Below are 25368 nucleotides of genomic sequence, written 5' to 3'. Positions count from 1 at the left end.
GCTCGTGACGACACAATTTCTGATGTTTTTAGCCAATCCGTTCAGCAGAATCTGTTCAGCACGTGCACACTTTGTTGTAGTTTGGCCAATCAGCGCGCTACTAATTTGTTCAGCACGTGCATGATTCATTGGCAACTAAGGCTACGTTTACACGGACACGGTTATCAATCAACACGGTTTCATGACCTCGAAACCGCATCGAAAACGACACGGTTTCGAAGTGTTTACACGGAACCTATTTAACCATTTTCCGAATGTTTTCGAATGTGATTGTATAAGCAAGCGCTGCTCTCTATGCGTGTTTCACCGTGTTTACCCTTCGTGAGCCAGCCAATTCGTGCCAAAATACGTTGCCGTTTTCAAATCGATGCGGTTTCGTCGTTTTTGACCGTTTACACGTCCAACGAAACCGTATCGTTTTGAAAACGCTCCACTTTTGACAGCGTTTTCAAAACGACCCGGTTTCAGTAGTGGTCTCGATCGGCGCCGTGTAAACGAAAGGCGTAACCGCATCGAAAGCGATGCGGTTACAAATGAAACCGTGTCCGTGTAAACAGTGCCTAAAATTCCCAGACAAGATGCGTCTCAGATAACAAAGAGGTTTCAAATCTGTTCGCTTCAAAAGGCCAAAATTCCCGAAATAGAGATTGAAATACGAAAGAAACTTGAATTAAACTTTGTTTAGAATTTAATTTCATTTAAGATGAAGGCAAGAAATGCATTCCAAAGCTTCAAGATTTCCAAAGCTTCGAAAATTTCGAAGTCATACAAATTTGCATGCGTAATTAAGTTAGGTCTGGCTAAGTAAACAACACAGATTTTATCAATCAGAAGAGAGTTTTATTTCGTTTCTCGAATTTATAAAATAAATTCCCTATACTACATTTTTTCCTGGATACTCCGGCGTTTTTTTCCTCGGGAAACAGGGCCTTTAATTTTCCTAAAAGCTGGTTGCCCGAACGCAATTTGCAGTGTCTCAACAACAACAATTCAACGTGATATTTGAGACATCACGCATTGCGCGTGATGAATTATTCTCGGAATAATAAAATAAACTTGTTCCATCTTTGGCCACAAACTTGTCCGACCAGGCTTTTACCTTTTAAAACCTCAAATTTTTTGAATACTTATGTGCTGAATGGATTCAACTGCAGTGTGGAAAGTTTGAAATGCTTTGTTTTGGCAAATCTTTGTAAAAGTTTGCTTTTTGTTTCGTAATTTATTTTTCGTGTTCAGTGGCTCATAGCCACTTTGATTAAGACCTATAGGACTTTAAAACAGCGGAAACCTTTCCAAAATAGCGGCATCGGACAACAATGGCTTGAAACTCTCAAATAGCATGAAGTTTACAAGATTTCTCACTAAATCTTCACTACTTTGGTATTATTTTAGAACTTTTTGTTAGCCTTCATAAAATCGCATTTTATTCCATAAACATTCAAGATTTTCAAAGAAAACGCGCAATGTTTATTGATCGACCAAAATCATAAAGCGTCCCGTTGTACTCGTTGGCATTTCTACCGATAGGTATCACTAGTTTTTAACCATTACTTTGTGAGGATGCACTGTTAATGAAAAATAATCATTTAGCATCTATTTTATGTTTGCTAATTGATTATTGATTTAATATAGCCCTCCCCTCTCTAATAAGCTTCCCCCCTCCCCACCGAGGGTTTTGAAACCAAATTACCCCCAGGATGAAGGGAGAGGGGGGGGGGGGTTATAAAACGTTTACGATTTAACTATTGAAATATGTCATTGTAGTCTACTATTGACCAATTTTAGTGATATTAATCAATGGCTTAACTCATTCTTTTCATAACGAATCACGGAAAGAAAATTTGCGTTTGCGTTCCAAATTAAATTGTGTGCAAACCATAAATGAAGTATATATTTTCTGAAAGCTTATTTTATACATATTTTGTACATTGTAGTTTTGGATTTTGTTTCGATCATAATGACTATAATAAGCAACGTCAGCATTTTGTTTGCAATTATGATGTTGTGCAACATTAGGTTTATTTGAGAACACATTTACATGAGCGCCTATACTTTTATGTGGAATTTGATCTACATATATTGGTCTAAGAAACGGTGTCTCGGATTTTTCTTTCTTGCTCCATGAATTTTTTAGAAATTTTTTAACTTAAAAATGGCGTTTTAGTGCTTCTTCAATTTTAAAAAAAGCCAAATGTTCCTTCCGTGATTCCAAATTCTGTTATATTTTTCGTTCCAGTACCTTCATTCATTGATGGCACTCACGGCCACGGAGCTGGATTTAAAGAAAAACCAGAAAAGACTGGATGCTAGTGTAATGGCCCTGGAGGCGCTCAGAAACGTCATCAAGAACAACTCAGGTATAACCTGCTAAGGCGTTACTTTGACGCGTCACGCCATCTTTCGCCGGTTGGGGCGGAAAGATTGTGTGGCAAGCTAAAGACGTGATTACGTGAGCCGAGCTGTACTTTGTTTTGTAGATGTTGTTTTCCGTCGTAACGCAATCAGCTCTATGTGACGGGTTAAAGAATAACGACTGCTGGATGTTATTAAGGAGGCTCGATGTAGTTTTTTTAGCCGAAGGGTGGTTGTTTTGAAAATTAAAATTATCTAGGAAGCCAATGTTCGATTTTTGCCAAAATACACCATAATGATCAAATATGACCAAATTTTATTTTTTTACCCGTCACTTTGTCACAAAGGTTACCATAGCAACCATTGACGTTTTCTTTTGTTCTCAAACAAGCTTGATTTTCTCGAAATCTAGATTGACTCTTGGTATTCATTTTTTGATATGTTCAAGTATAGTAGATTTACTACCTGTACACAAAATTTTAGGAAAATCTGTAAGAGCGTTTTAGAGTAAATCAAGAATGAATTTTTTGGTATTTTCTTATAGTTTCTTACAATCGGCAGTCGATATATTTTAACAAATTAAAGCAAAAAGTCTTTCGCTTTTAGTTAATGGTCTTTGATGGTGTAAGTATTTATATTTCAGTGAGAGTAACTGTGCTCAAATAATACGAAACAATTTTAAAGCGCCTATTTTATATTAAAACGGTGTTTTTTCTGAGAATTTCATTCTTGATTTACTTGAAAACGCTCTTACAGATTTTTCTAAAATTTCGTCAACAGTTAGTCAATGTACTAACTTTAACATATCAAAAAATAAACACCAAGAGTCAATCTAGATTTCGAGAAAATCAAGCTTGTTTGAGAACAAAAGAAAACGTCAATCGTTGCTATGGTAACCGTTGTGACTAAGTGACGGGTAAAAAATTAAAATTTGGTCATATTTGATCATTATGGTGTATTTTGGCAAAAATCGAACATTGGCTTTCTAGGTAATTTTAATTTTCAAAACAGCCACCCTTCGGCTAAAAAAACTACATCGAGCCTCCTTAATCATAAAAGCCAACTCCTTACACGAAACTCTAACACTAAACGTCACTTCCTCCACACAGAATTCGACTTCCACCAAAAAATGGACTTCACACAAAACTTAGACTTAACGCAAATTTGAACTTCCACACAAAATGCACAGATTATCTTCCACGCAAACCTCGACTTTACATACATACATACATACATACATACATACATACATACATACATACATACATACATACATACATACATACATACATACATACATACATACATACATACATACATACATACATACATACATACATACATACATACATACATACATACATACATACATACATACATACATACATACATACATACATACATACATACATACATACATACATACATACATACATACATACATACATACATACATACATACATACATACATACATACATACATACATACATACATACATACATACATACATACATACATACATACATACATACATACATACATACATACATACATACATACATACATACATACATACATACATACATACATACATACATACATACATACATACATACATACATACATACATACATACATACATACATACATACATACATACATACATACATACATACATACATACATACATACATACATACATACATACATACATACATACATACATACATACATACATACATACATACATACATACATACATACATACATACATACATACATACATACATACATACATACATACATACATACATACATACATACATACATACATACATACATACATACATACATACATACATACATACATACATACATACATACATACATACATACATACATACATACATACATACATACATACATACATACATACATACATACATACATACATACATACATACATACATACATACATACATACATACATACATACATACATACATACATACATACATACATACATACATACATACATACATACATACATACATACATACATACATACATACATACATACATACATACATACATACATACATACATACATACATACATACATACATACATACATACATACATACATACATACATACATACATACATACATACATACATACATACATACATACATACATACATACATACATACATACATACATACATACATACATACATACATACATACATACATAAAAAAAAAAAAAAATAATAATACATACATACATACATACATTTTATTCCACGTCCCCACGGGGCTTTTCAGTGAAATATTTACATAAGATAAAATAAAATAAATGAAAAGAATTAAAATAAGTGAGTAAACGAATAAATAAATAAATAAATAAATAAATAAATAAATAAATAAATAAATAAATAGGTAAATAATAAATATTCAAAATTAATTACAAAAGTTAAATTCCTAAAGTTAAACTAAATTAAGCTAATTACAGTTCATTAAAAGTGACTTCCTCAAATTGTTCCTGAATTGCCCTAATGATTGGCATAACTTTAGATTTTGCGGCAGGGCGTTCCAGATTGATACTATTCTATAGTAAAAGGTTCTTTGTCCAGCTGCAGTTCTAAAAAGAGGGATGTTTAATAACTGCGCGTTTCTGGTTTTGTAGTTCGATATGGATGATCGTTTAGTAAACAGATCAGACAAGTACTCTGGGGCAAGGCAGTTCATACATTTAAATGCCATAATTGAATCACGATAATATAAGTGTTGTTTTACTGGGAGCCAGTTGAGTTGCCTGAGAATGGGAGTCACATGGTCGTATTTTTGGGCGCCACTAACAATCCTACAGGCAAAGTTCTGGACAGCTTGGAGTTTGGCAATATTGAATTGTGATGTATTACTCCAAACCGAGGAGCAATAATAAAGTTTAGTAAAAACTAAAGCATTGATAATAAGAATTAAGGTGCGCTGATCAAAGCAGTGTTTGACGCGGTTTATCTGGCCTAGTCGTGACATACAAGAAGCGACGGTAGTCGTCACATGGTCGTTGAAGGTTAAGCAAGTATCCAGGATAACACCAAGGTCTCTGGCGGCCTTCACTGGAGTAAGCTGTTTTCCAAGAAGCGAAAGCTGGATTTTATCGATCTTAGCGACCATCTGCTTGCTGCCACAGACTAGGAGCTTCGTCTTGTCAGGGTTTAGCAGTAACTGATTATCAAAGCACCAGTTACATATTCTTGCAAGGTCTCGGTTTATTTCTGTTGCTACTTGTGATTGGTCTTGAGGCTGAAATGACAAAAGAAGCTTGGTGTCGTCCACGTAACACTGCACGGAACAATATTGTGGAACTGATGGCAGATCGTTCATGTAAATGCTAAAGAGGAGAGGTCCTAGTATACTCCCCTGGGGAACACCGTTGACCACTTGCAGGCGATCAGAAACAGCTGTTCCGATTGTAACAACCTGATAACGGGAGGTTAGGTAACTGCGAAACCACTGTATAGCTGAGGGCGAGGCGCCGACATCTTGCAATTTGACAAGAAGCATGTTGTGATTTATACTGTCAAAAGCTTTGCTCATGTCAAGCAAAACTACAGCCGTAAGTTGTTTTTTGTCGATCGCACTTAATATCATGTCGGTGGTCTGGATCACAGAGGTTTCGGTAGAGTGACTCTTTTTGTTTCCGCTTTGTTTGGTGGACAAACGGTTTTTTAAAGTTAGGTATTCCATAAACTGATCGTGAGCCACTCTCTCACACGCTTTAGACAGGATAGGCAAAAGTGATATTGGTCTATTGTTGTTGGCTATTTCGTGATCACCGTCTTTGAGTATTGGTTTCACTTCAGCGATTTTCCACACGTTTGGGAAAGAAGCGGAAAGAAGCGAGGTGTTAATTATTGAAGTGAGTGGGTGCGAAATAGCTTGGAGGCAATCCTTAATCACCCGTATCGGAATTTTGTCAATCCCGGGCGCTTTGTTTGGAGACATGTTCTTGATAATAGTTTCCACCTGGTGGCATTTTACAGACGTGAAAGAAAATTGTTCAGACACCGGGTAGCTTTTTGCTTGAAAAAGAGTTTCGCCTGGTTTGTAGTTACAGTCAGTGGTTGTTGCCATCTCTTGAATCTTTTTGATGGTGTTTTCTCCGACACTTGCGAAGAAATGATTAAATTCATTGGCCACAGTTTTATGATCTTTGCTGTAGATTTTCTGGGTTGTTGACTTCTTCGGTATGCAGGAACGGATTAATTTCCAGAGGCAGTTTGCATTGTTTTTATTATTCTGAATTTGCTGATTTACATATTCTCTCTCTGCCTGCCGAATTTCACGCTTTACTTCGCGGCAACAGTTCTTATATTGGCACCATGTATAGGAATCTTTGCTTTTCTTGGCTGTTTTTTTCCACTGATCTCTTATTCGCATAAGCTCTCGGATTTCATCAGTAACATAAGGATTCGGGCGTCCGCGTATTTTCATCGTTTTAATCGGTGCGTGTTCATCCAAGATATCATTAAATAATGAATTAAAGGCGTAGAGTTTATCCTCTGCATCATCGAAAGTGTCCAGCAAGGACCACGGGACGTTCGACATATCTTTATAGAACCGGTCGGCTCTGTATCCCTTAAAGCATCTCGCAGTCATGTAGGTTGCTTTCTGGCGTTCCTTCTTTAATCGAAGAACAACATAAGGTAGATCATGATCACTTATTGAGCTTGGCATAACATCAGTTTCAATAACTTGTTGAGGGTTTGAGGTTATAATCACATCGATCGACGTCTCAGTAGTTTCAGTTACACGGGTTGGTTTCGAAACCAGCTGGGATAGATTATAGCATTGGCAAAAGTTAGCCAAAGCGATGGCTTCTCTGCAATCCGGGTCGATTGTGTTGTAGTTTCCATCCCCGAGTATATAGATCGGTTTATTTTGCAAAGAGGCAGTAATCAAGCTTGGAGTTAGGTCGGTATCGAAGCAAGTTAAAGGACTGTCAGGTGGTCTATATATTGTGCAGATTATAATTGACTTGAGATTTCTAACCTGAAGGTTTATCCAAAGTTGATGTAGGCCATTATCCGAGATGTTTGATAGGTCATCAAATACCTTGACCTTATACGTTTGCAAGACGTAAACACCCACTCCGCCGTCTGACTTGGTGTTTCGATCGATTCGATAGAAATTATAACCTGGTATTTCCAGTTCCAATGTGGTTATGGAGCTGTTTAGCCAGGTTTCCGATAGTGTTTCACATAAAAACACATAAAACATAAAACTCACATAAAACTCCACTTACACATAAAAAGTCGACTTCCACACAAAACTTAGTTTCCACACAAAATCTAACTTTCACACAAACTTAGCTTCCACACAAAATCTAACTTTCACACAAACTTAGCTTCCATTGACACAAAACGTACTTTCGCACAAAACTCGACTTTCGCACGAAAAAGGTATCTTCAATGCAAAACTCAACTTCTAGAATCTCTTCACGGAAAACGTTGACCTGACTTACACAAAACTCATGTTCGACAACAAAACTCATCTTCCGCGCAAAACTCGACACTTTTTTATTTGCCTTGGAAGTTTACTTGAGGAACGCAGTATGAATAAGAAATTGCATAAAGCAGGAGATAGCTATCTTAATCTAATGACAGTTACTTTGATCCGTTTTAGTTTACATAAATATATGTTGTATTCTTTTTCCTGACCTGTGTCGTTTCCTTTACAGGTACCGAAGCTCAGTGCATTGGACATTTTAAGCTGATTTTCTCATTGTTGAGAATGACTAAAGCAACAAAACTTCAAAAGTTTGCACTTGAGGTAAGATCTAAGCCTTCAAACCCAATTTCAACATCCAAATTCTCCTTACTGCTCTCCATACATTCCTTATAGTACTAGTTGGGAGAATTTGTTTACACTTTTCCTTCAGTGTTCAGTTTCTATATTCTCATCACCTGTGTGCTTAACAATGTATTAATCTTGTAAGGGGAAGTTACATGTTAATCACTATTTCGTCTTGCAGGTTATCTCAAGCACAACATCCAACAAGAACTGTGTTACAAGTATCGCTGATTCTGAGGTCCTTGGCTTTCTGTTCCTTACACTGCACACGCTTCCTTCAGGTGGGTCGGCTCGGTTTTATTTACCCTCCCGCCACGGTTTTAGTTGTTGCGTGTCAATTATCCCTTCCCACTACACCCCTAAAGTTCTGATAATCAGCTGATCGACTCGAGGTGGAAAATGTATTGTTAGGCATACCCGAATTGGGACAGAGATAGACGTAATAAACCTACTAATTTCTCGTCTGGAAGTCGAAGAAAATCTTGATTTTACCTATTATTGACACTTTTTTGTTAAAAATGTTCACTGTCCTCGACGTTTTAGGACGGAAACTTTTCTAACGCTCACTAAAGGACCAACATAACCACAAAAAAGTGTGAGAAGAAAATGGAAAGAATACCAAGAAACCGAAAAGCCAAGTAGACAGCCTTTGGAACAAAATGTGAGATTTTACTATCAAGAGCCCATTGGAATGACTACGTAAACAGAAGTCTCGAGACGTCGTTTGAGGTTTTCACGAAATTCTGTAATCACGACTAGATGGAGGCTTTAATTGCTCTAGTTAAGTACATCGTAGGTGAGCCTCATTGACAGAGATTGCATTTAGAGGTGGTGGAAAAATATGTGGCTATTCATTTAAATCCCGTTCAGGCCACGCCATTCTCAAACGCTGTGTAATCTTTGTTGAATATTCGGCATTTGAGTTGTTAACAGAATTGTCAATAAGTGTTTGTTTAATGTTTCATTAGCAAGCCGTGTTTTTTTTTTGTTGCAGATCGTCTGTTGACAGTTGATACAATGCACGCACTTTGCTCCAGCACGAAAATCGTCAAGGAGACAATGCACAAAGGTAAAGAACACAAACCAGAACGATTATGTTAACGCTCGCTTACAATTATGAACTTCCCTCACACTTACATACACATGCGCTAAAATTATCGTCATCAATCGTTAGTTAGAAGCAATATTAAGATGCTTGTCAGTTCATGCAACAGATACTGGACTTCATCGTCTGTGTCGCTGGTGAGACTGGGAGGCGCGGTGCCTAATGCCAAAATGGTTAGTGCGCTGGACTCCAAATCGAGTGGTCTGGGTTCGAGCACTGGCCGGGGTCATTGTGTTGTGTTCTTGGGCAAAACACTTTACTCTCACAGTACCTCTCTCTACCCAGAAATAAAAGAGTTTCTTCCGATATAAAAATCATTCTAAGCTTAAACTGCTCAAATAAGACACCATCCCCGAGATACTTTTTGTAGGCGTGTTACCTTGTGATTTCACTCACTATTTAAGCCTGGCCAAGGTCGCTGTGTGATGTTCTTGAGCAATACAGTGAGTCTCACATTGGCTTTCTTCGAACCAGGTATATAAACGGAAACTGGCAAACAATTAATGCGTTAGGGCAAACAATCATGTTAGGACAACGTAAATAATCGAGGTGTTACCTGTGATAGACTAGTTTTCCATCCAGGGGGAGTTGCAAAAGAGCGACTGGTTTACAGTCTAACAGAATTAAAAGAGGTACTTGGTCCCTACTTTCTTTAGGACTGAGACAGATTCTAACCTTAAATCATTTTCAGGCGGTCTTATCTATCTTCTGGACCTGTATGCTAATGGAACAAACCCAGTGGTTCGTGAGAGATCAGCCGAGCTGTTCTCTAAGATGATGTCAGATAAGCTCATTGGACCCAAAGTCAAGATCGTTTTGTCCAAATTCCTCCCCGCCATTTTTATGGACGCGATGAGAGACAACGCTTCAGCCAGTGTGCATATGTTTGAAGGTAAGCAAAGTTGTTCGTTGTTCAGGACATCGGAGACGCAATGCAGTTTCGTCACGCTGTTTTTCTTTTCTGGAAAGATTGCGTGACGAGCTAAAAGAATGTCTGGGTAAAGTGGAACGCCGATGTAACGAAGTGCGAAGTGCCAAGCAAGAGACTGGGAAAATGTGTTCGTTGTAAACGAAGCCCCGTTATAACGAATTTGTGGAAAACGACGAGAATATTGGTTATACATAAGCAGTGGCGGATGTAGGGGAGGGCCCCCCCCCCCTTATTTTTAGACCAAATAGAGGCCCGAAGGGCCGAGAAAAAATGTTTTTCGAGAGCAGCCCCCCCCCCTTATTCTAGGGTCTGGATGATCTCCCCCCCCCCCCCCACCTATCTGAAGGTCTGGATACGCCACTGAGTTAAGCATACGACTTAGAGCGTAGAGAAGGCATCATGCTATATACAAATTGACTCCAGGTGTTATAAGAGCTTCTGAAAATTAATAAGAGGCAAAATTTTCAACCTTTTGCAAAATTTCTGGTTGGCAAAAGCGTTAATGAGCCCGTTCATTCTCTGTAAAATTTTGAGTTTTCAACTTTTTAATTTTACCGGGAATTTCTTTACTTCGTTATATCGGGGACTTTGTTATATCGACTTCGTTATATCTGGGTTTTTAACTTGGTAGGCTATATATGTGGTAACTGGTTTATTCTTGACCTATTTGATATTAATTTTGTTTTGTTTTTTTATATAGCAAACCAAGAGAATCCTGAGCTGATATGGAATACAGAAGCCAGAGAGAAAATCTGCACAGTGGTTAAACAGCTTAAAGACAAGTAAACTTATTAATGCCAGTCTTTTTATGATACTGTGTTGTGTCACTATAGTTCGTTCAATGTTGCAGGAACAGCCAGTAAATATTGACTTATGTCATTGAAAAAGTTTCAGAGATTATTTTCTTCTTGTTTTCTTCATTTTATTATTTTTACCCAAACTGCATTGAGGTGTACGCCTCCCCAGCTTTAGACAGGATGTTGCGTGACAAGGCCAAAGAACTGCCGTGACAAGAAAAGATGCTGATTGCGTTACTTTTTTCCCCTTCCCTGCAGGCATTACGAGGAGCAGAAGGACAGTCCTGACCTTCAGTGGAAGGTAAACGGATAAATTTAAAAATTCCATTTGCGTCTTTTATGATAAATAATTAATATCCAGTAGGCGGGTTAACAGAAATTCTCTGAAAAAGAGTTAGCAAAGTAAATAGACTGGGAGAAAACTTTGAGACGAAATTTGGACTTTCAGGAAAATAAGCTAAGTGAACGTTAACGTTTTCAACGGACAACCAGCATTCGATGTTTGAGAATTTCACATAGAAATGTTGCCTTTTTCTTTTTTTTTCAGCTCCCTGACGACTTTGAAGTTATGTTTGACGAGGCCGCTGGGGAAATAACAATCGGCGGAATTTATCTCCGCCTTTTTATACAGCAACCAGCTTGGGTAATTTCTTTTTTTAATGTTTTAGTTTTTTAGAGTTTCTTTCTAATGGTTGTCGTAAAATCGAATCTGAAGTCATGACATAGACAGTTACAACGGAGGCAAATAGTGCAATTAGCCAATCAGAACTTGATGTAAAACTTGTAACCGGTGAAAAGAGCGGGAAAAAGGGTAACGGATGAACGGGAGAGAAAGGCTGGAAAACATGCAACCGGTGAAAAGAGCGGGAACATTAAACCAGTTGCAAGCGCGGGAAAGCCTACAACCAGTGAAAAGAGCGGGAAAAGTCGCGTGAACCAAACTTACATAGCCAATCACCACGGCGGTAAGACGTATCGTTAACCAATCATAATTCGTAAAAAAACGTGCAACCGGTTAAAAGTGCGGGGTAAAATCGCGAGTAAAATCGGGTAATGCACCTATCCTGCATAGGAGGCTACACCTTAAGTTGATTAGTTAAATAGCTCATCAGAAGACACCAGAACAAATGCTCTTAGCAGTACAGCACTTAACGGGGGTAATTTTCATTTTGTCTTTTTCCAGGTTCTTCGGAAGCCAAAGGAATTCCTTATAGCTTTGCTACAGAAGTTTGTTGAGCTGCTCACAAAATCGACTTCTAATGTAAGTTTGTTTTAAATGTCGATAGTTTTTCGTTTGTTTGTCTCGATTAACATTGCTGCTATTTTCCATTTTTATTGTTCACCTTCTTGTCACGTTTCTGAAATTTGTCTGACCCGTCTGTTGTATCATGCTTTGTCTGCTTCAGGGTGAGACTCTCGAGACTGTTACCCAGGCCACACTCTGTCTTTTTACAGCGCAGCCGCAAATGGCAGACCAGGTTTGTGTGAAAAAATTAAAGTGTAGTTGACAATTCTTTGAACATTTTCGTTATTTATCTCTTTTTATAGCACTCTTTTTCCGATTCGGAAATCAAACAGGCATCCGCCATATTGAAATATCGTGACAAAACTACCTGGTGTACGGGGAAGGGGTGGCGGACGTTTTTGCCAGCCCGTGCCCCGTCCCCTGGGCGGGTTTGTCACGATACTCAAAATGGCATACAGTGTATCCAGAAAAACATAGAGCGACTGCTGAGAAAGAAGACGATCTCGAGAAAGCAAAACTTTTGAACTGGTAGTTTCGGCTCGATCAATTTCTAATTTCTTCCACTATTATCACCTCTTGATCGAGCACACAGGCCGCGAGCGTTAAGCAATTGATCACGGAAGTCGTCTTGATATTTGAACAGATTCTCCCAACTAACACTATAAGAAATGCATGCAGACGAGTTGGGAGAATTTGTATGTTGACACTGTGGCGTTAAGCGGGTGTTAAGAATGTGTTCTCTCTTTTCAGGTTCCAGGTCTTGGCCACATTCCTAACATAGTAAAGAGCATGGGTTCTACCAATGACGCAGTCGTTAAGTCCGCTATACAAGTGGTTCATTTACTATCAGCGAACGAGGTAAGGAATATCAGTTAAAGGAAATATATCATGGATTTTTCCTTTTGTTAGTTAACTATTTGTTGTTGTTGTTTCTGAGGTTTTCCTTCAATTTGAAAGTACAGTACAACCCTGGTAACTCGAACTCTGAAGGGAAACGAAAAACAGTTCGAGTTAGCGGGGTTTCAGTGCAATTTAGACTTATCTCGTCAGAAACTGTAACACGATTATATATCTTATGGAAATACAGCACTGTGAATGTATGTATGACTCATAAGATCGGGAAATGACTGTCAAATACGTGATCTATTCGTCGCACTAATTAAAATCAAGTTGCTGTTGTGTTGGTTTTAGTGTTTAAAACCGATTAAACGACAAGAAGAGCTAATGGGATATTTCAATGGGCATCCGTGGCGAGTTGCAAGAACCCGAATTCGAGTTATCGGGGTGAATTTTGATCAAGGGAAACGAAATTAAGTTCGATTTAGCAGGGTTTTCGGGTTATCCGAGTTCGAGTCAACCAAGTAAAAATGTCTGAAAAGTGGGGGTCAAATCCAAGGGAAATGGTACTTCGTTCGAGTTAGCGGGGGAGTTCGAGATATCCGAGTTCGAGTTACAGGGGTTCTACTGTAACTTAAGTATGTGTGCAGGGAAAAAACACGCCCTTAAAGTAAAAGTTTACATTTGTCGTTTAGTGAAACTAAGTCTAATTTAATACGTCGTGTAACTCCTAACCTTAACATCCCTTTCTAGATCTGTGTTCGAAGCATGGCGCAGGTCAGTGACTGTATCAGCAACATGATCAAGGGAATGGAAGCGAGGCCAGATGTTGTGGGCGTGGCTTGTGAGGCACTTCACAAAATGTTTGACAAGAATCACACAGAGCTTGTTGCACAGGTAAATAACAAGTCATGTATACCCTGAATTGTACAGTGAACATTGAAAGCAAACTGTTTTGTGAATGAATCCTTGTTTTGTTAATTATGCTGTTCAAGGTGGTTCTAAATTTTAATTCTGTGGATGGAACCCTATTGTGTAACCATTCAAATAAGAGCTACTGAGCAGTGCTTTCACGTGGTACTGTTTATTATGCTGTACAAGGTGGCTCTAACTTTTCAGTTTTTGGATAATAACCTAATGTGTGACCATTCAAATGAAAGCTATTGAGAAGTTCTTTCATGAGGTACTGTTTATTATTATGCTCTATGTTTGAACGTTGTATTTTTATTCTTTTTCCTCTTCAGGCTCTTACATTCGAGTTGGTTCAATATCTTCTCAACCTTCTAAACGGCGCGTTGAAAACTGTGGAGAACCCTGCGGCGACCAAAGCTCAAATAGTGAAGGCTCTGAAGGCGATGATGCGAGATCTTACACACGGCGAAGAGGTAAGAAAAGCATAGTGACATCTCATTATAGATAAAGCAGTTTTCAATTGAGTGTCGTAAAACCAAAACCAAAGTAATTTCTCTGGCCAATCACAAAGGACACAGACAATCCAGTGAACCAATCAAAACTCGAAGCAAATACATGTAGCCGGCACGAAGCGCGGGAAAACGTGCGCGAGCGAGTCACGATTGGTTTTGGTTTTAGTTGTGATTGGCTGAGAAAGTGGCGCGAGATTTTTAAGCCAATCACAAAGCGTAGTAATGCAAAACCAAAGCAAACGCAATTTACTTTCGACACTCAAGTGAAAACCGCTCTAAAGAGTGAACTATACCATGGCTTTGGTAATATATCCCCAGGATTTTGGTCAAAGGTGTCTCTGCCTTCAAACGGACCCCAAAACCAATGGATCTTGTTTAAAGAAATTTTGTTTGCGTCAGAAAAGTGGCTGTATAAACGTGATTCCATTTTACTCAACTTGGAAGATTGCTTACAGATTTAAGTTTTTTACACTCAAAAATCTGCAATTTGCCAGCTGCAAAATTGGTGGATAAGGTATTGTGGCTGGCTAGAAACTTGTACGACCTCGTGGATGTTAAAGTTTCATTGATTTTTTGTCTCAATATTCCTTGTCGCAGATCAACAAGGTGCTAGAGGCCTCTTCTGTGTGGGCCTCGTACAGAGACCAGAAACACGACCTGTTCATCTCTGAGAAACCCGCCGCTGGCTACCTGACAGGGGGCGCAGGTGTGGCCGGTTACCTGACAATGGGCCCTGGTAATCCGAGCACCATGTCCAGTGTGCCCCCTCCGGTGGAAACAGAGCATCCAGTCGAGAATAATAGATGATCCGTAATTGGTACATGACAGTGCTAAGAAGAGTTAGAAAGGCTGTGTTGATACGAGTGTGATATAGTCTGCGTTGCAGCCGGACATGCCACAAAATCCTCGATTTAACGGCGGTTTAGACTGTCTGCGACGCAGGCTAGTGTGATATGGGTCATTTTGAAGTACTGGACAAAGCAACAATTTTCCTTGCAAGCTGAGTCTTGGTTTTGACGTCAAAAGCCATAAAATCAACAAACCAATTCTCAGTACTTGTATCCATACAATTCTTATTGAACTAGTTGAGAGAATTATTTCAAATGCCGTTCTCAACCGCTTTAGTGATCTTTTTTTCAATTATCATAATTTACATAATTAGTTATTTATTGTTATTGTAAGGAGAAATTTTGTTGGTCACTCTTGAGGCTGCAAAGTTCGATTGATTTTGAGAAGCCTATTGTGACTTGGCGTGACATGAACGTGACGCACGCTGCGTGACAAGTTATATAAGAGTCCAGTATTAGTGTCCTTCATCTCTGTCACGCTTGTTTCAACACAGCCTTTAACAAGAGATATTGCAAGAATTCTTCACTAATCAACAAAGTATTTCTGCAGAAGGTTATCACTCTTGATAGCCATGCTGTTAAATTGAAATTCAGTCACCAAGTTCATGATAAAATATCTTTTTCGTTTATTTGCGTTGAAAAAGTACTGAATACATCTGACAATTTTATTCAGCACTCGGCTGATCACATCTTATTTCAGGCAATTTTTACATGAAATAGCAGCAAGTATTTGTGATGGTTATATGTAGGCCTAGAGATCTGATTTAGAATAAAAAGGTTTTTCAAAATATTCAAATGTACGCAATCAGCGCTTGTCCGTTAAATCGAAAACAAGCGGTTCATCATTACATAGCTTGATGTAAACACTGGAGAACGTGTCGCCTGCATCTCAGTTTAGCATAAACGTTGGAATTCCTCAAACGTTCTCTCGTGTTCACACGAGGTGTTGTTACTTAAACCCCGTTTACACCAGCAAAACGTGTCTAGTTAAACCAGGTTTAACAAAATGAAAACCAGCAACTGAAAAATGAGAGCTTGTATTTTATATAGGGATTACGTAAGTTGTAACTTGTGCTTTCCTTGTGTTAAATTTAAAGTCGACAAACATCAGTTAGCAACTTCAGCGAAGAAAACATTTTTAAACTGTGTTTATAAACTAAACAGCTTTTAAACATGTTTTAGCTTCGGTGTGAACGGGGCATTAGATAACTCGACAAGTTGGGTTATCTTTGTTACGGGAAGAGAAACGTATATTCGCATCTTACTATTCAGTTTTTAATTCACCAATTTCAGAGCACCGAGAAAATTATTTCAGGTATCAGAAGTATACCTAAACAATGATTTGAGGTCAGAAAATGTATTTCTCGGACGTTATAGTTTGCCTAATCTTTTACGTTTGTTCTTTAGCCTTGTGGGATTTTCTTATTTTTAACATTTATTATTTTGGAATCACAGCTTAACAAGTGCAGCGGTTTTCTAACAGTTATCGTTAAGCATAAAACAAGTTTCTCATAGAGCCAGTCACAAGTAAGCAAATAGCACTATCAACCAATCAAAACTTGAAGCAAAAATATGTAACTGATAAAAGAGCGAGAAAGCATATCTCTCGTTGCAAGCGCGGGAAAACATGTAACCGGTGGAAACTGCGCGGGAAAACGTAGGCGATGAAAAGCGCGGGAAAGCGTGTAGGCGGTAGAAAGCGCGGGAAAACGAGTAACATGCTGTAGTTGTAGAATTGAGCAAATCCAACTACTTTTAATCGGAAACCGCTCTCTTTCCAATAGAAACAAATCTGGTCTGTTTTTGTGTTAGTCTGTTGAACTTAGGAAATTTTAATTTGAATCAGTAAAATTAATTGACTGTAATATAACGCAAGATAGTATTTCCTTTTTATACCAGATAGGACAGAGTTAAGAAAAAAATATATTTTATAAAAATTACATGAGTGTACTAATAAAAATTGGAACTCGAGAAGTGGTTTACATTTTTTTATTGCATGTTAATATGTAACGCATAATAATTAAAGAATCAGTTAATCGGCTATCCACATTAACCCGGGTGAATTTGAAAACGCATCTTTTTTTACCCGGATAGGCCAACCGTCCACACTAAAACGGCGTTTTTGGTCACCGAAAACTGTACTTTTTTAAAAACGCTTTCCAAAGTGGGTATCATTTTCAAATTTACCCGGGTTAATGTGGACGGGAAACATTTTACGCGGCGTTTTCAAATTTCTCCATTTACAAATTTACCCGGGTCAGTGTGGACGGGGCCTTAATATACCATTTTTAACCCCCCACAAATACAAGTGTGAGTTAAACACTTCCTACATAGTAGACAAAGAGTCACACACGTTAAGACTACACGCACTTGCCCGTCAAACCTCGAGAAATAAAGATTCGGTTATTACATTTGTAAGCAACAGAAATCGCTCAATAAGCTACTGGCTGGCCGATTTTAAGAGGTGAAATTGACTTGCTATTATAAGTCCCCCTTTCTGAAATATTAAACCATGAATATTTAAGATTTATAGAATTTTTTTGGCTTCTTTCTTTGCAATTTTTATTTCACTGCGAGGTTCATTCTTTACTTTGATCTATAGATTAGCGACGTAAACTGGGCATTTTAGAGATGGTTCCTATTTAATGAGATAGAGAAATGTAATCCTTAGATTTAAAACAAGTGTCAGCGTCACATCTATTTTAGATCGGTTAATATTTGTATCTCAATACAACAATAGGGTCCACCTTCAAAAATGGCAATTTTATTTACCACACTGTAGCTTATTAACCAATTTCTATTGTATAAATCACTACCTTAAGCACCATCATGTGGGTTGATACCCCTTGTATGATTTGAGTGTCTGATGTCAGATGGGAATTCTCCACACTGGCCTCCGTACATCTTTTATAGCTTGTTTGGAGGAATTTCTGTGTTGACGCTTTAGGGGGGCTAAGTTCCATAAATCCAGTTCACATCTCTCGTAACACTTTTCTCGGCGCAATATTGCAAATTGACAATTTATTTGCTGAAGTATTGTGCGGCGGAAGGTATTTTTGCGGATGCTCTTATGATCGCAACAGTGACAATCAAATGAAAATGGATATCTTATTGTTACTTCTTTTCGCCGGACTTAATTTTCGCGATTTTCAAAAAAAAAAAATCGCGAAATTTAAGACTCGCGAAAAAATTTTTTAAAGTTTTTTATTATATTTTTTTATGTTTTAAACGTATTTTTGGCCAAATCGCGAAAATGAAGTCCCGCGAAATATGTCCGTTTTATTTTCGCGAAATTAAGTTCCCGCGAAAATAATTAACAATTAATAAGCTACTAACAAATCCCTATTTTCTAAAATATTAAGCCATGAATATTTACAGTCGGGAGAACAAGTGCCAGTTGATGGCGACATTACCTCTCCGAGAAGTTACTGTGCTCGCGGTTTTCGTCCCAGACGTTGCTAAGCTATACGCGCGACGGCTCTCGGAGTACTCGTGAGCGCTCGCGCTAGTTTTTGATTGGATAAAATAATTCGGAAATTCTTCGAGTGCTTCAACGAAAATTTGCCAAAACTGTCACTTATTCCCCCGACTGTTTAAGATTTATAGTATTTTTTTGCTTCTTTCTTTGCAATTCTTTCTCTGCAAGGATTATTCTCTATTTTGATCTTCGGATTAGCAACGTAAACTGGGCATTTTAGAGATGGTTCCTGGGGAAAGAGTCTTACCAGGCCAATTCCAAAGAACTCTTTAAATACTGCCTCTTGATTGGGCAGAAAAGTTCTTTGTATTCCCTTTGTATTAGCTGTAGCCGTCGCATAAGGTAACAATAAGGTAATTAAAAGGCCCAACGATTCAGATCATACGTTCTGAAAATAAAACCTTCTGAATACTTTCAACCTTTACAATTCATTATCTGTAATTTTAAAAATATACGCTCCCAAAAAATAAACAGGGTCGAAAGTGGCTAAACACATAAAAAGAAACGTTGGGTTGCAGCAAAAAAAATTAATTTTGTGTAGTTGCTGTTAGTACTTTCCATAACAAAACATTAAAACATATTTGCAAAAGAATGTCGGCAAGCATGCAGAGTTGGTGTGGCTTTGTGATTTGTTTGCCAACCATTGGTCCAATCTTATTTTCCATATTCATGACCACGCAGATCAGAGGTGATTGTTTGTCAGTCAGAGAAGTTTCCGGACGGGTTAGGACGTAAAGCGCTGCCTTCTTAACAAGAAGAAACTTTGTAGAAGAAATGATGGCGCCGCTTGGAGGAACACAGTACCACACTGTTTATATCCATGGTAAGCTGCCATTTCTTGAAATTTTACTTCAATTCAATGCGAAGTATACATTTTATGCCGGTAAACGTTGCTTCATGTTTTAACACGTGCTCGCCTTGAAACGTGGTCAGTTTACGTTTCACGTCGAAGATCTTGTAAAAATGCTTCGAAACTTAAATGAATACTACAACTTGCAACAGAAGCTATAAATTCCAAGCTTTTTTCGCCGAAAGTTTTTCTTTTACAAATTTTATTTATTTATCAAACTTTGTACAGGCCTCTTGCATCTATAGCCTTTTACGTAGGACTTTTGTTCATTCCTTATAATTTGTTTGTTGTTAATTTTATTTTTTGCCTTTACCTTTAGAACCGGCAAGTCTTAAAGAAAGCAATATCTGCAAAAAGGAGGAGTGGAAGGATTCGAAGAGGGAAAGTCTGAAGCTGGAGTGAATAACACAAAGTTAAGAACGTAATTTGAGAGTTTAGTAACACTGAAACCTCTCCGAAGAAGCATGGCAGTTTTTTGTGCTAGAATTAGGCACGAGATATCAAAAAATACCATGCCAATTGAAGGTATGCCTTTTTTGCGGTTGAAATATTATTTACATTCGAAAGACATTCAAGTGCGGATAAAAACATGAGTAATAAATTAAAACACTGCCATGTTCAATATCGGAAAGGTTTTATTAAGATACTTTGTCTGCACATGTTTTCAGAGCCTTTAAATTTACAAAAGCCGTGGAAGAGAAATTGACAGTCAGATTTGTCTTAAAATTCTTAATTTCTAGTATCTATTTCACCGGTTAAAACAGTTAACTTCATGATGTAATAATATTTTAACAGAATCTCTTTACCAAATAATCGAATTTTAATCATTTTTGTTTGATTTCTTTTTTACTGAAGTCTGCAGTATTCACAAGCTCTGAAAGCATGCGATAAGACAGTAGCAAATATTACGCAGGGTATTTAAGGTGGCACTGCATGTTAAAATCAAAACGTTGTAGCTCTTTGAAACTATTGGTCACGTGACCACGTTCATCAAAACAAATTATGTTAGGATGTAATTGATTTGGAAATCTGAATTAAATGAAGTCAGCATTGAACACTTCATTCTTGCTGTAAAAAAAAAAACAACTTAAGAAAAACTTTTCCAACAGCAAATTTTGGATTACTGAGATAGATAATAAATTAAATTGGTTGGAGGGCATCTTCCTCGCATAAAATCAATTTAACATATGTTCTTGTGGAATTTGTTGCGAGTGCCAAACATATTATTATACAATTATAACGACCAAAATTGATAGCAATTTTTGTTCTAGTTATCTTCATCTCAAATTTTGAAACATAACAGACGAAAATCAAATCTATATACATATATATACATTTTGTTTGCAAATTCTCCAAGGAAATTTTTCATTTCAACTTATTTTTTGGGTTAACTTCATATTTGGAACAATTATTTATTGACATGATCGCAAAATAAAAATTCACTTTTTAATTTTGTCTGCTATTTCATATAAAGTACATATGCGTACACCTACATTCAACATGCAGAGCCATCTTAAAATAACTTTAAGAGAGAATTGGGTTTATGAAATGATTGACATATACTTAATAAAACTGTAAAGGCAGAATATTATTCTATTAAATTTTTCCCGGAACGTTTTCGGAAAGTTTCGGCTGACGGTTGTCGTGTGGAAGGGATAATATGAACTGTCAATCATAAACCCAATCTGTTCTCTTGTAATTTTTAGCGAGGCTGTAAAGAATTTTGTCTGGTTTCAGTTTGGCAAATATAATAAATCTCTCGATCCATTAATTTTAACTCGAAAGGCACTTTATAAAACAAGGCACACTGGAAATTTAACTGCTCAATTGTAAGTCAAAAGCAAACTAAACACAGCTAAAAATTGATCATTTTAAATAATTTTGTCAATTTTCTTTGATAATAATCCAACATTAACGAACCAGCAAAACATTGCATTTTCCATTTTCTTTTAACTATTTGGGTTTGCAAGAAATACCTTCAACGAGTGAAACAAAAATTAATTTTGACACAAAATCATCAAAGTTGGCATTTTGAAGAATATTATTTTAACAGTTACATTTTTCTAAAAGTTTTAAGCTATATTTTGTTCCGAACAATCGGGACAATATTTGAGAAATAATAAGGTTTTATGTCGACAGAAGATCTGAAATTTGTTAAAGGAGAAGTTCACTCCAGAATGGCCGTTTATTTTCTTGACGCGAATAAAAAGTTTACACAAAGATATGTTATTCTCCAAAATTTCAGCCTCCAACGTCCGCTATAACCCTACGAAATCTTTCCCAAAACTCGACAACTGAACGCCGCCATTTTGGAGCTGGTAATGTATGCGTGACGTCAAAGAGCTCAGCCTGAAGTTTGGCGGGAATATTTTAATAGTCGAAACTCCTTGTTTTTTGTATTTCTTGGAGCTCTGTTTGAGCAAAATGGCGATGCACAAACAGGCATTTTGACAAACAAAAGCCACTACGAAGAAACAAGGAGTTTCGAGTATTTGAATTTTCCCGCCAAACTTCAGGCTGAGCTCTTTGACGTCACGCATACATTACCAGCTCCAAGATGGCGGCGTTCAGTTGTCGAGTTTTGAAAAAGATTTCGTAGGGTTATAGCGCACGTTGGAGGCTGAAATTTTGGTGAATAACATATCTTTGTATAAGCTTTTTATTGGCGTAAAGAAAATAAATGGCCATTCTGGAGTGAACTTCTCCTTTAAGGAAAATATTTTTGCATAACTTGTCCTCCACGTGCAAAAGATAAATGCAAATTAGATGCTGTTGATTGTATGAGGGGTCAACTCAATTTTGTTATTCCTTCGTTTTCAAAGATTTCATTTTTTCTTCATTCATCTAAAATGTTCGCAGTAGTTCGTAATCAAGAAACATTTTTATCCAAAAGAAGTTACGGACGGTATAGTAAAGCAATACATTTTTAAGTGCTTTTTGATAACCAGACATGAATCTTTAGCGCCTCTCTGAACGTATCTGAGCTATTGTCAAAACCAGTTTCTGAATGCTACACAGGACGGAAATTTAACTAACACCGCGCAAAGGTTAAAAAAAGATTATTTGAATTTAATTACTTGTTTAAATAACTCGAAAATATTTGGGGTTTTTGTGAATTTGCTTGCGCTAAATTAAAGTTGCGCCTAAAATTTTCTCCAGATTTTGCGATAATATCCTTTCCTGTTCTGTGTAGCAAATCGAAACAAGTGGTCTTGACATGGCTCGATTTTATTTCTTGAAGGTAAAATGGCAAGCCATAAACGCAGTTCAAATCGGCTAAAAATTATTCGCAAATGTTTTAATTTTTATCGGCTAAAAGTGTACGGTGGTTACGGAATTAAATCGCGTTTCAGATTAACACATTTAACAAATTTACGCGGACGTATCCTTTCGTAATCCTTATGGCTTGCCATTCATATCTTCTTGAAATATTGTGTATGATGATATCACGTTAAATAGCAATGCCTTGAACGACGGGTAGCTAGAAATATATTTACAGAAACCAGACGAGCAGTTTAAAATTGATACAAATGTGAAGTTTTTGCACTCTTGTTTAAACATTGAGGAGGTGGGGACATTTTGGAATCGCTTTAGTCAAGAGAGTTTGTATAGCTGGGTCTCACGTCTCCCGGCTATCTAAACATTCTTAAAGATTTCGATTTTGAGAGTGTTTTCACTGTCTCAATGATGTGCAGAAACGTTGCAGTTGTACAAACTTTAACTTGCTGGTCTCATTTCTGTAAATATATTTCTAACTGCTCGCCGTTTTAGGGCTGCCTATTAAACAAGATATCATCATAAAATACATCATCTTGCACACAAACATGTTTCTTGCGAAAAACTGTATATTCGGAAACAAAAATCGTTTTCTAAGCGTTTATGTCCAAGATGGTGCATATTGTTATTTTTGGCGGGAAAAATTCAAGGGGGTACCCTCTTAAAATTTTTGTCAGCAAAGTTGTCAGGGGAAACGCTGTGCAAATTTTTCCAAATTTTCCCGCCAAAAGACTTAGTATATATAGGAGGAATTTTTTCTTCACACCTTTGTTATTAATTTAATTGAATTTCAATAAACTAATTAAAGTTTATCAATGGACAACTGATTTTATTTCATAATTAACTATTATTGAGATCAATAAAAGAGACAATAAAGAAAACTTTAAAACGACTTTGAATGATGTTTATTTTATTGTGCAAATTAAAATAATACAAAAGTTACAAATACATAACATTTTAAAATATTTAAAAAAATCGGCGCATGCGTATTTTAGGCGCCCGTATTTTTTCTAAGTATTTTGGCGGGAAAATTAAAATTTTTAATAAAATTTAACTAACAGTAATTCAGAAGAAGTCAAAAATTAAAAAAAAGGCGCATGCGTATTTTAAGCGCCCGTATTTTTTCTAAGTTTTTTGGCGGGAAAATTTAAAATTTTGACATAATTTCCCTTGTAAGCGAAGTTTTGGTAATCAAGACAATCTTTTTCAAAACATCATTTAATAAAGAAAACATTTAATTTTTTTACAAGATTAACAACAAAATTAAGCATGTGAAGAAAGTTTGGCTTTTCAAGACAATGTATTCAAAATATTTCTGGAGACAGAAAATTCTAACTTGTAAGTAAATAAGCTTGTTTTCCAGACAATTTCAATGTTTTTTACCGACTTTGAAGCATTTTGCCATAAAAATAAATTTTGAATTGCAAATTTGGCAAACAGACAATTTATTCTAAAAGTCATCAGTGAAAAAAATCCTACTAGCTTGTGATAAACGCGGAGACTGACTTAAACTTGGGCTTGTCAGAGAAAAATAAAGTTAATTTGGGAAATAAATTGAAATAAATGATCAGGTCGCGCGCGACTTTGAAGAAAAAACAGTGTTGCGTTACACTATCAGCCGCTGAGAATATACTCATGTTCTAAATAAAAGTTGTTGCGGCATTTAAATTTCAGTAAATCAAGAATAACTAGAATATGATCCCTTTACTTCTGATATTCTGTAATCTTTCTCGACTTATTAAACTATAGTTGAAATAAGAACAAATTGTCGCGCACAGGTTTGAATAATTAACGTACAACTCCCCTGTAACGCAACACCGCTAATTCTTAAAAGTCACGCACGCCTCGATCATATTGTGACAGAAGTGGATTAAACCGAAAAATATTTCGTCAAGATTTTTTTACAGAAGCCCAACTTATAGCCCGCTCCTTGTTTTCTATTTTATCCAATTGCGATAAAAATTTGCCCACCAAAACGTGTCACCGGAAAAAAGGTACTGATACCTAACATTAACCCAACTTATTCAATGAGATGCACACGCATAAGCACGTTTAGAGAATTTGTCGAAGTAAATATCGATGTTTTGTTTCAAATTTACAGTCAAATTGACTGGTTTTGCATCTCATAAATAAGTTGAATCACATGTTAGATATACCTTTTAGTGTCTGTAATAAAGATACATACAGTTGGTTGAGTTCAGTTCTAAAAATCTGCTTAGATATATGTTCCACTGTTTTGTGTTTTCGTCAGTGATTCGATTCTCTTGTCCTTGTCCTCCTTTTCCTTTCTCCTTGTCTTGATCTTAATGTCAGAAATCCTGAAAGAAAAACAAATGTTGAATTTAACACAAATAGTGCATGCTCA

General features: G+C 36.9%; 1 protein-coding gene and 1 long non-coding RNA gene across 2 annotated transcripts in view; both read left to right on the top strand.

The window, feature by feature from the left end:
- The window catches only part of LOC144630297 (dnaJ homolog subfamily C member 13-like), a 68784-nt gene extending 53367 nt beyond the window's left edge, over positions 1 to 15417 (top strand). The window contains exons 60-73 of the mRNA XM_078488628.1: positions 2237 to 2357; positions 8099 to 8190; positions 8393 to 8492; positions 9206 to 9280; positions 10008 to 10208; positions 10948 to 11029; positions 11303 to 11345; positions 11592 to 11687; positions 12228 to 12305; positions 12451 to 12522; positions 13041 to 13148; positions 13881 to 14024; positions 14372 to 14512; positions 15149 to 15417. Coding sequence (XP_078344754.1) covers positions 2237 to 2357; positions 8099 to 8190; positions 8393 to 8492; positions 9206 to 9280; positions 10008 to 10208; positions 10948 to 11029; positions 11303 to 11345; positions 11592 to 11687; positions 12228 to 12305; positions 12451 to 12522; positions 13041 to 13148; positions 13881 to 14024; positions 14372 to 14512; positions 15149 to 15358 — 1563 coding nt within the window. The 3' untranslated portion in view covers positions 15359 to 15417. The remainder of the gene's footprint in view (positions 1 to 2236; positions 2358 to 8098; positions 8191 to 8392; positions 8493 to 9205; positions 9281 to 10007; positions 10209 to 10947; positions 11030 to 11302; positions 11346 to 11591; positions 11688 to 12227; positions 12306 to 12450; positions 12523 to 13040; positions 13149 to 13880; positions 14025 to 14371; positions 14513 to 15148) is intronic.
- Positions 2556 to 3295, top strand: LOC144629575 (uncharacterized). The gene is made up of 2 exons (XR_013566399.1): positions 2556 to 2620; positions 3133 to 3295. It is a non-coding gene; the product is annotated as an uncharacterized LOC144629575 (long non-coding RNA).
- Positions 15418 to 25368: the final 9951 nt, after the last annotated feature.

The sequence above is a fragment of the Oculina patagonica genome, chromosome 11 (assembly GCF_052425735.1).
Source record: "Oculina patagonica isolate OP01 chromosome 11, crgOcupat, whole genome shotgun sequence".
Classification (NCBI taxonomy): domain Eukaryota; kingdom Metazoa; phylum Cnidaria; class Anthozoa; order Scleractinia; family Oculinidae; genus Oculina; species Oculina patagonica.
The sequence above is the reverse complement of the archived record's forward strand: the minus strand, read 5'-3'. Positions and strand labels throughout refer to the sequence as shown.